The 12,280-nt window shown below is 38.9% G+C and overlaps 2 protein-coding genes across 2 annotated transcripts; both read left to right on the plus strand.

The window, feature by feature from the left end:
* Positions 1 to 4,025: 4,025 nt before the first annotated feature.
* LOC141654881 (jasmonate-induced protein homolog) lies at positions 4,026 to 4,379 on the plus strand. Its single transcript, XM_074461992.1, has one exon. The coding sequence runs from the start codon at positions 4,026 to 4,028 to the stop codon at positions 4,377 to 4,379; it is 354 nt and encodes a 117-aa protein (XP_074318093.1).
* Positions 4,380 to 4,679: 300 nt separating this feature from the next.
* Positions 4,680 to 5,717, plus strand: LOC141654882 (uncharacterized). Its single transcript, XM_074461994.1, has one exon. The coding sequence runs from the start codon at positions 4,680 to 4,682 to the stop codon at positions 5,715 to 5,717; it is 1,038 nt and encodes a 345-aa protein (XP_074318095.1).
* The last annotated feature ends 6,563 nt before the right edge of the window (positions 5,718 to 12,280 follow it).

The following is a 12,280-nucleotide window of genomic DNA, read 5'->3' on the forward strand; positions in this document are numbered from 1 at the left end:
AAATTCTTTTTCAAATCTAAACCAGATAATATTTTTAAATTCCGAAAAATGATTAAAACATTTTATTTATTTATTTCAAGTATTTTTGTGAAAATAGTTATTTTTATTGGGAATATAGCTCTATTACCTAAGAAAAACATTAGGTAGTCAAAATTAGTCACATATATTTGAAAAGATCTCAAGTTTAAAAAAAACAATTAAAAAACCATATGTATTTTTCATTTTGAAAAGCATTGTTAACAAATTTAGGAAAAATATTCCGTTCTTTATAAAATATAAATATTTTGAGTTTTATAAAATTGTTTAATGGAGCTCATTACATAGGTAATTTCTGAGACTATCTTGAGACCGTTACATATACAAATACAAATGAGATACTTATACTTCTTATTTGGATTAGTTGTTAATAATAATGTCTTGAGACAGATTGATCATGGTATTCCTGGATATGTTTTCCGACATGACAAATCCAATCTGATTTATGTTTAATTAATCGCAGAGCCAAACACGCTCGCCATTGACCACACAAGCTGCAGCTCTCTGGAGTAATCAAGAAGGTGGGTACTGATGTTTGGTGTGCTAAAATTATAAAGATAAAATGATCATTTTCCGCTAATTGGGTATCAATTAATTCGAAAACGGGTGATTTTGCAGAATGCAGGAACATGATATGGTTCAGGTGTCAAGAGATTAGAGATGGCAGGGTATTGATTGTGATGATTAAGTTAGTTGGTTGGGTAGTTGCTTTTTTACTGTTGTAATTTGTAATAATGATTTGTTGTAATCACTTGTTGTTACACTCATAATAGAAGTGATAAACCAAGGAGCAGGAAAGCTTACCAGTCTTATAAATGTGATCATGTGCCGGATTAATGTATTGGGCAACAATAGCGTAATTTATTTTATTTTCTGAAAAAAAATAATTATAGACATTAGTTTTTTTGGATGTTTGATGTACATGGTCTTGAATAGATATCAATTTTTTTTAAACATCTGGTGTCTATATAACATAATAGACCCCGGTTTTCATAGTAATCATGTCTATTATCGAATAAACATTAGAGTTTAGACTAATGTATAAGCATAGACATGAAATATACATGTGTCAACTGTGCATCAGTACCAAATCCGATGCCTATTGATGAAAATTTTTGATATCTATGATGATATTTGTAGTAATGCGAAGGTGAAACTAGGCAACTAATTGGCAAGTCCGAAAAGGCGACGATGCTCTCACCCGATAAAACAGGTTCGAAAAGAAAGGCGTTTATGTGGATTGATAAAAAAAGGAAGACGTGTGAAAAATCAAAAGTCGGTCTGTTACATTGAAGAAATAGAGGAGAGTGGTCCACTTTTTAATCCAGTGGGCTACTTCATCCATTGCCGATTGTTTTTGAGATGAAACCTCCTTTAACTGGATCCATTAAGAAGAGCTAACCAGATTATTAAATACACAAAATTCATCGAACATCTTCAAGTGATTTTATTTGGAAAATCATTTTATTATATGGATTGACATGATCCTTAGTAGGGATGGCAATGGGTAGGGTCTGGGTAGGGTCCGCCTAGACCCGGACCCGACCCGAGATTTTCCCTTTGGACCCGTACCCGACCCAGACCCGCGAGGGTCTAAAATTTGAGGACCCATACCCGGACCCTATGGGTAAGGGTAGGGTCTGGGTCTACCCGCGGATCCGAGTTTCAGCCACTTTAGTAACAAGATTAACAGCTATGGGGTCTATAATATTAAAAAAAAAAATTCATACTACTTTAACATTATGAGTTTATTAATCTGCCGTTAATGGTGGTTGTCGGTCACGGCTATTAGAGAGGTGGTTGTCGATCGCGTATCGTCTTTGTGGTGGTGGTTTTCTTGTGTCGGTGGTGGAGTGGTGGTATTGTCAGAAGAGTTTGGTTGGGTTTTATCACTTTATGGGATGAGGGAAGAGAAAGAGACTTTAGTTGGGTTTCTACAATCTGCCAGTATGAATTCAGAAAAGTTGTAATTTTGATTTTTTTTTTCTTTAATAAAGGGTCTAAGGGTCGGGTATGGGTCTCATAACTTAGACCCAGACCCGGACCCGAAATATTTTCTTAAGACCCATACCCGACCCATACCCATTGGGTCTGAAAAAATGAGACCCATACCCGACCCATTAGGGTTCGACCCTCAGGGTCTGGGTCGGGTCCCCGACCCACTGCCATCCCTAATCCTTAGTGCATATTATTTTTGTGAAGAATCACGTGTAGGTCTCCCACATTAGAGAAAAAAAGAAGAGTGATCTAGCTTATAGTCTAAGGGGCTACTTCCCCATTGTCAATTGGTTTTGGTATGGAACCTCCCTCGATTTATAAGGTGGACACTCTCTCTTCTTTCACGGGCACGGCCAAGGCCCTTGTGCGATATAAGATGGTATCAGAGCCCAAGGTTTAGTCCTGGGTTGTGAGGCGGAGACTGATTTGAAAAGCGCGATGTTCTCGTCCAACAAAAAACTGGGCCATTATTCAGCGGGTCCGAAAGCGACGACGTTCCTGCCCGACGAAACAAATCGAAAAAATGAATAACGTTCCTGTCGATCGATCGATAAGGAAACCTTACATGTGAGGGGCGGCGTGTGAAGAATCACGTGTAGGTTTCCCACATCGGAAAAATAGAGAAAAGTGATCTACCTTATAACCTAAGGGGCTATCCCCCGTTTTGGGTTGGAACCTCCTTGGACTTGTAAGGTGGACACTCTCTTCTCCTCGACGGGTGTGGCCCCGGCCCATCTGTGATCTAACATGGTATCATGTGTGATATAACATGGTATCAGAGCCCAAGGTTTAGTCCTGGATTGTGAGGCGGAGACGGGTCCGAAAAGCGGCGATGTTATGTCGAACGAAACAGGTAGAAAAAATTGTGGCGTTCCTGACAATCGATCGAAAAGGAGGTCTTACATGTGAGGGACGTGTGTAGAATGAGATGTAGGTCTCCCATACCGGAGAAATAAAGAAAAGTGATCTAGTTTATAATCCAAGGGGCAATTAAGTTTGGGATGGAATTTCTTGACGGGTGCGGCCCTAGCCCATATGCGATCTAAAAACTTTCACTACATTACTTTTCAACTAGTTGGCGAAGCATAAATCAAAGGTGACAAATTTCTCCACAAAGAGTTTCATATTTTAAAAGAAAATAATTAGAAATTCTTGTTTTAAATGATTTGATAGAAAATTCGTACCCAAGTGTAAATTGGAATATGAATATACTTTTCTACTTGCGTTATCACACGTCGGCGAGAACCATGACATTATATAAACGACTACGGTGTCCGTATGGTTAATGCAAGCCACACATAGCGTTTAAATCATTTATACACATCTTCTCAATTTTCAAGGTAAGAAATCCTTTGCTTACATGATACTGATCAAACTTCAATTGTTCATGTTATATACATTTTTATCTTTAAGATCAATAATACTTGTATTCATCGGTTGCAGAAAACGGTTATTGTAAGATGGTCGGTTACTTTACATAATTATCCCACTCTAATAACCTCAAATAACTACAATAATTGGCTAATAAGAACATCAAAGTACTTTGTTAATAATTTTATGATGTTTTATCGTAAATTTGTTTTACAAGAGACTTACTCTTTTAAAATAGGTTTCAATTTTCTTGATTATTTCATATATACCTTCTACTTATCGTCTATTTACTACAATATTTCGTAGGTCTCAACTAATTCTTTTTTCCTAATCTCTTTAAGTATTTTCCTAATCTCTGTAAGTATTAGTACATAAATATCACATACTTGCCCTATTATATATTTATTATCTTGAAATGGTTATTTTTATTTTTGACATCTAATTATATCTTAAATTGTGCAATTTTCTATATTTTAGAAGGTATTTAGAGACTGAGGGAGTCATAAAAAAATGCAATTTGGTTTTTTATTACTTCCAAAAGTTGAAAGAAAGATTATTCGAACTTATTATTTATTAGTATGTGATTTATGATTTTACTTCTAAAGTTAGGTATGGCAACGATGCAAGAGCAAACTGGCACGGTTTTCGACGAGACAATTGGAAAAGGACAAAATGGGGTCCAAGCCACCATCTCTAACAACACCCATTTCGCGATGAATTTAGATAAATCTCATAGTTGGTCAGGCATTCCTGCTAACCCATTTCCGGCAACAATCTCTCCCAATGCCGGTGCCAAACTTACCCACTTGAATGAAAACTATTTTGGTTCCAAAGGTGTTGTAGTGTATACCGGGAGAAATGCGGTAGGCATGGACTGTTTGTGGGTTTTGGCATGGCATGCACCTCCTGACAACAACCCAAACTTACTTCCTATTACGGACTCAACGAGCCGTTGCACAGGAAGATCACCATAAGGTGACCGTTGCTTCAATCCCACAACTCAAGGGAGCCAAATAATTTCTTCCTCTGTTTTGCCATCCATATATTTCGTTTCCGTAAATAGCTCCGTTGCAAATGTATATAAATAGCTATAGTTTATTTGTATGCAATTCAAGTTATTTTGTGAATACAATTATCAATATTATTTCCAATTCTCTCAATTATAAGTTTCTGATATGGTATCAGAAGACCTAGGTCTTTTCACATAAAATCTCTCCATCGCCTCCATCTTCACATCTCTGTTTCTTTACGGTTTTCGAAAAAATAAAAAAAAAATGACTAACTCTACGTCTGATTCTGGGGTGGTAGTTAACCCTGCCACAACTCCTTCCTACAATTTGGTCACTGTCGAAAATACGGGACAAAGCATCACTCCGATTGTTTTCGATGGTACCAACTACGATGAATGGTCGCGCTCGTTTCTCCTTGCACTTCTCGCCAAAGGGAAAATCGGGTATGTCGACGGCACTATATCTCAACCATCTTCTACCTCTGACACTTTCGCCTCATGGCAGGCAACAAATGCCCTTGTTACCATGTGGATATTCAATACCATGGCAACCCCTATGCGAAGACAGACCACTCTTCGGACAGAAGCCAAAGACATTTGGCTTGACCTGAAGAATCGATTTTCTCAAGCAAACGAAGCTCGTATCTATCAGCTTCAAACCGACCTTCATTCTTGCCGTCAGGGTGCCACGGAATCTCTGGTGGACTACTATGGCCGGCTGACTGCTCTTTGGGACGCCATTGCAGACCAAGATCCGCTACCAAAATGCTCATGTAATCCCTGCGCGTGTAATTGGACGACTCTCATCAACAATCGCTGGGAAAAGGCTCGGGTTCGTGATTTTTTAATGGGTCTGGACTCTCGCTTTGACAATACTCGGTCTCAAATTATCGGTATCACTCCCCTTCCCTCTTTAAATCTTATTTATAATAGACTTTTACAAGATGAAGGAGTGAGGAATTTATCGTCTCATAAAATTGAAAATAAACCCGATGTTATGGCTTTCGCGGCTCGTACTTCTCATGGGTCTCGACAGCAAAGTGGTGGGGGTCGTAGAAATCCAAACGAACCCTCCAAATATTACTGTCATATTTGTCAAAAACCAGGCCATAGTCTCAAATTTTGTTGGCAAGTGACGGGTAATTACCCGGAATCATGGGGTGATCGTCCCCGTCCTCGCGTCTCGCTGGACTCTGCCACTCTTAGTCACCTGGCTTCTTTGCCGGATCCCCGTACCAAGACACAACCTGGTTATACAAAGCAGGTGGTCTCTGGCCCTCCTCCTAAAGCAGGTGGTCTCTGACCCGCTGCCTCTAGTTCGAATGCCACTGCCCCGCCGTCTCAAGCTCCGCTTGCTCAGTTCGACAAGCTCGATCTTAATTCTTTAACTCCAGAAGCGCTGGACGAACTGAGCAACCTCTTGCAGGCTCGGAAATCCGACCCCGGCACCGATCGACTCAACGGTAATGACTCTTTCTCATTGATTATTGACACAGGGGCATCCCGTCACATGTCTGGATGTCTCCCTTTTTTTTCTAATCTTAAAATTATTACTCCCCTTTCTGTTGGTTTGCCAAATGGGGATCTAACGATTGCTACCCAAATCGGTGATATTCAGTTATCACCCCGTCTGATTTTACGCGATGTCTTATACGCGGCTAATTTACAATGTAACTTGCTTTCGGTTTCGAATCTCTTAATGGATAAAACGTTGACAATTCAATTTTCTCATAATTTATGTCTTATACAGGATCGTACCTCGAAGACGGTGATTGGTGCGGGTGAACAATACGAGGGGCTCTACTATTTGAAGGGAGTGCGCCATGACCATATACACGCTAATATGACCACCAAAGGGAATTCTTTAGAGCTTTGGCACCGAAGGTTGGGGCACCCCTCTTCCACTATTTCCCGTTTTTTACCGTTTTTTAATAATAAGAACTCTCGTACTTGTGATAATTTTCATAGCAAACATTGTGACATTTGTTTACGCGCGAAACAAACTCGCGAACATTTTTCTTTAAGCTCTAGTCATGCTACATCTTCGTTTGAACTTATACATTGCGACCTATGGGGACCTTACTCCGAAAATGCCTCATGTGGTTCTACTTTTTTTTCTCACCATTGTTGACGATTTTTCCCGCTCTACGTGGGTATATTTGTTGCGAAAAAAGAGCGATACAAAACAAACACTTCTCAATTTTTTCGCCATGATTGAAAGACAATTTGAAAAGAAAATAAAAATTTTACGCACGGACAATGGCACAGAATTTCGACCTCTTATTTCTTTTTTTAAAGAAAACGGAATTTTATTTCAAACCTCCAATGTTGACACCCCTCAACAAAATGGACGGGTGGAAAGAAAACGTCGTCACATCTTAAATGTCGCTCGTGCCCTTTTATTTCAAGCGAGTTTACCTATATATTTTTGGGGTGAATGTGTCTTAAGTGCGGTTCACTTGATAAATCGTACTCCAACACCTCTCCTAAAAGGCAAAACTCCTTATGAAGTCCTTTTTAACAAACAACCGTCTTTTGAAAATCTACGAATTTTTGGGTGTCTAGCCTATGCCAAAACTTTAAATCGTTGCCATGACAAATTTGCCTCCAAGAGTCGTAAGTGTGTTTTTATTGGATATCCGTTTGGAAAAAAAGGGTGGCGACTTTACGATTTAGACACCGGCACATTTTTTGATTCGAGAGATGTCGTATTTATTGAATCAGAATTTCCTTACCAACATCTAAACATACACGACAATTCAAATGACTCCACCTCTTTTACTTTTGACAACCTAACCCCTGTCTTTATCCAAACTACCCAGCCTATCACCACTACTCCGTCTGAGCCATCTCCCCCGTCTGGCCATATACCTATCACACCTGCGTCTCCCACTAAAGACCCACGGGCTGATCAACCCCGTCACACATCCACTCCTGCTCAGCCAGATGCCACAACTACTGACCAGGAGCACCAATCTCCCCCCAACTCGCAACCCATGGGACGGGGCCATCGAACCAAAGTACCGAACTCCAATCTCAAAGATTTCGTGCTCTCCAAGCCTCGCCCCTCTGTTAATTCACTCATCACCAATTCCTCGTCTTCAGGTACCGTCTATCCTCTTTCTCATTATCTCATTTATGAAAAGTTTTCAACTAATCATAAAGCTTTTTTATCGGTCGTGACCAAACACCACGAGCCTAGCCTTTATAAAGATGCAGTGCAGGTACCCGAATGGCGAGAGGCTATGAAACAAGAACTCGATGCACTCGAAAAAAATAAAACATGGACTCTTGAAGATCTTCCTCCGCGAAAGAAAGCTATCGCTTCTAAATGGGTCTACAAAATAAAATACAAGGCTGATGGCTCCATCGAACGCTACAAGGCACGATTAGTGGTAATGGGTAATCGTCAAATCGAAGGAGTCGATTATAATGAGACATTTGCTCCCACAATTAAATTAGTGACTGTACGTACCCTTCTTGCCATCGCCGCAGCTAAGAAATGGGCTCTTCATCAAATGGATGTACACAATGCTTTTCTTCACGGTGATCTCCATGAAGAAGTTTATATGAAGCCTCCTCCGGGTTTCCTCCCATCAAACGATGGGAAAGTTTGCCGTCTCAGAAAATCTCTTTACGGCCTCCGCCAAGCCCCTCGGTGTTGGTATGCCAAGCTCGCTTCCGCCCTTCGTAATTATGGTTTCAAACAATGTCCCCTGGACCACTCTTTATTTTCGATCACAACACCCAACACCGAGGTACATGTGCTCGTTTATGTTGATGACTTGGTCATATGTGGAAATGACGTCACTTTTATTACAAAATTCAAGGTGTATTTAAGCACATGTTTCTACATGAAGGACCTTGGGACGCTGAAATATTTTCTCGGGCTTGAAATCGCAAGAAACACATCTGGTATTTTCATCTCCCAACGCAAATATGCCCTCGATATCTTAACAGAGACAGGTCTCCTTGGCACAAAACCCGCTTCCACTCCAATGGAACAGAACCATCGTCTTTCTCTCTCTACCGCGGGATTACTATCGGACCCGCAGCCTTACCGTCGTCTTGTGGGCAGGTTAGTTTATCTTACGATTACTCGCCCCGAGCTCACTTATTCGGTCCACACTCTCGCCCAGTTTATGCATGCTCCCACAACCGAGCATTGGAATGCAGCCCTTACAGTCGTGCGATATCTTAAGACATCTCCGGGACAAGGCATACTTCTTCGCGCTGACAATGATTTACGACTCAACGCATATTGTGATGCGAGCTACGCTGCCTGCCCCACGAGCCGTCGCTCTCTCTCGGCCTATATTGTCTTTATAAGCTCATCACCAATCTCCTGGAAAACTAAGAAGCAAGCGACAGTTTATCGCTCCTCATCGGAATCGGAATATCGAGCTATGGCAGTCACACTTTGTGAGCTCAAATGGCTAAAAGCCCTCCCTCACAGCCTCGGTATTCCTAATGATCAACCCATTCCTCTTCGATGTGATAATAAATCGGCACTTCATATTGCCCGAAATCCGGTATTTCACGAGCGCACCAAACACATCGAAGTTGACTGTCATTTCATCCGCGATGAAATCCAAAAGGGAGTTATCGCTCCTAGCTACATTCACACTAAAGCTCAGTTAGCAGACATTCTCACCAGGGCTCTCGGACGTGCTTCATTTGACGACCTACTCTCCAAGTTGGGTGTCTCGACCCTCCACACACCAACTTGCGGGGGGGTATTACGGACTCAACGAGCCGTTGCACAGGAAGATCACCATAAGGTGAGCGTTGCTTCAATCCCACAACTCAAGGGAGCCAAATAATTTCTTCCTCTGTTTTGCCATCCACATATTTCGTTTCCGTAAATAGCTCCGTTGCAAATGTATATAAATAGCTATAGTTTATTTGTATGCAATTCAAGTTATTTTGTGAATACAATTATCAATATTATTTCCAACTCTCTCAATTATAAGTTTCTAATACTTCCTAACAGGGTAAGTATGAACATATTTTTTCACGCACTTTTTTCCCTACAAAAAAAATGTGATGTCAGCTACAACCACATCCCAAACAAGGGTAAATTCGTCGCAAAAGGCCATTTGTGACGACAATGATTTTCACATAACCTTGTCGCAAATGACTCTATTTTGCTACGGAATAGGTGATCGCAAAGCGTACTTTTTTAATTGGAATCATGGCCCTATTTTCCTTGGCTTGAACGATTCTTAATCCTGACCTGCTCTCTGATGTAATTGAACTTGTTTTTTTTAATATTAATGTGTTCGTTCCGTCTAAAAAAAGCGTACTTTTTTCTGTGAATATCTAAATAAAAATTATTTTCTTTTATTTTTCAATTTCCACTTTTTTTCTTGTCAACTCCATTTTTGGCCCAACCCGCCTCACAAATACCCTATTATAAGTCCGATTTTCCAACCTGCTAAACGTCGTCGACATTTTACTAATTATCGTCGACATTTTTTAATCACTTTTCTAATCTACCCCTCACTCTAAACCTTCCCTATTTTAACATCTTTTTTTCAAGTATGCCATTTCCGTCACCACCGCTTCAATTCCCCTAACAAATTCAAGAATCGACAACAAGTAATCTAAACTAGTTCAATTTTTTTAAAATTTGTAATTAGTTAGTAATTTAGGTGGTTTAGAATAGAATTGTTATTGTTAGAAAGGATTAGCGATTATCGATTACCGCGCCAAAAATTAATCTAAGTCAGAAAAGGAATTTTTTTTGAAAAAAAAAAAATTCCGGACGAAAAACATTTTCGTCCAGACGTAAAAAAATTTTGTCGAGACGGAAAATATTTTCTTCCGGATTTTTTTTTTAAAAAGTTTAAAAAAAAAATCCGGACGAAAAGATGAAAACATTTTTCGTCAGACCTAGGTCCAGACGGAAAATATTTTCGTCTGGATTTTTTTTTAAAAAAATATTTTCAAATTTTTTAATTTTCCGGACGAAATTTTTTTTTTGTCCAATCGGAAAATATTTTCGACTGGATTTTTTTTTTCTAAAAAAAATAAAAAATTCCGGACATACGTATGTTTAAAACTTTTTTAATCGAAAAGTTCATAAATTAAATTACAATTTTTTTCCGAAAAACCGTCTTTTTTTTGTTTGAGAGAGAGAGAGAGAGAGACAACGGGAGGTTAATTGGGGGCAAAATTGAAAAGATGTATTAATTGTGGACGATAATTAGTAAAAGTGTCGATTTTTAACACGACCGATTCAAAAATTCAAACAACAAAGAAAAAGTCCACTAACAAAGCGCGAGAAATGAGTGAAATTCTTCCAAAGTGAGACTGTAAAAACAATTATTTTGGGAAGTTGATAAAAAAAATTAATTTTGTCGCGAAAAAAATGTCGGAAGATCCGTCACAATTTTCTGAAGCAAAACCCGTCAAACCACTTGGTCAAGAGTTCTGTCAAAAACACACGGTCGATTGCCAAACCATCACAGATTTGTAATTTTGTCTCGAAATTTTCTAACAAAGACTCATTTTTTTTTTTTGTGTTTATAGTGGGTGATGATACGATGATCAATGATTTTGTACTTGGTTTTTATGTAGGTTATGTTGTATGTGGCCCAAAAAAAGCCATTGACCGCTTGACCTTCGATCAAATTCAAGAAGCCTTGGACAATGCCTTACCTTCTGCCACTTTCACAGACCAAGCTACCAAGACCTCTGCTGATGGCAGCATCGAGGACTTAGTCCCAAAATTTGCAACTCTTATTGCGGACTTTAAACTTGTCCATTGAAGCCATGGACCTATAGTTCTCGGATCCATATATAACGCGTATTGTAATAATAACGGGTCATAACATTACTGTGTGATCTAAGCCTTTATGTTAGCTTGCGGTGCATGTACACTGGTTGCTTATCCTACTACCTATTATAAAGCTTAAATAAATAATTGAATGGTATAATAATTATGATATTGAACTTTTTCTTTTGTCTATTTCAATTATCATATATTCGAGCGTAATTACTAGTAAGTACATGATGCAATAAAATCGATAATTTGCGATGTTGAAGCTGATGCTGGATTAGATCCTTAGATTAATTATTAATTGCGTTTCAAGGATTTCCCCCTAATAAATTCCAATGTTGTAATAACATAAAAATAAAAAATAAAAAAAAATAAAAAAGCCTAACAAAACACAATTAGAATATCCAAAATATCACAAATTGAGTTTATTAAGGGGATAAATTTTATCGAAAGAAGTTGTTTATTACTCCGTAAAAATTTATACAAAATTCAAAGCAGTTTCTCACTTACACCAAGTCTTATTTATTACGGTCTTTATTTATTAAAACGACTCTAACACTCAAATAGAATAGAGGCGAAAATAAAGAAGATTCAAGAGATTTTAAGCTAAGACGGTCCTTAAGCCAGACAATGGTATTCATCTTGGTGGGTTGGATGCTTTGCTGGCTTCAAGCTCTCAATTGTTGGTTTTTAATGACCTCCTCCTTATTCTGTAGAGAAAAGAGCAACAAAACAGTCTGTGGTCCACCAGTGCAAGGAAAACATCAAAGAAGGAAAAAGGAAGCAGTAGGGTAATGTTAGAGTATGCTATGGTTTAGGTGTACAATAAGTTGATTAAGACTAGGACCCTTACCCTATGTGTAGAACAATTATCCCCTGGATATTAACCAAAATATAGGTGTATATATTTAGCATTGCTTGTACTCTGATTAATTAATTCAATACACAAAAATCTCTCACAAAATCTCTTCTCAGCAATAAGTCTTCTACTCCTGACTATGGATTCAATATTGCATTTAATCAACATGGTATCAGAGCGACTCAGGATTGAGGAGACTGATAACCGTCTTTCTTGTTGAGCA

The sequence above is a fragment of the Silene latifolia genome, chromosome 5, assembly GCF_048544455.1.
Source record: "Silene latifolia isolate original U9 population chromosome 5, ASM4854445v1, whole genome shotgun sequence".
Classification (NCBI taxonomy): domain Eukaryota; kingdom Viridiplantae; phylum Streptophyta; class Magnoliopsida; order Caryophyllales; family Caryophyllaceae; genus Silene; species Silene latifolia.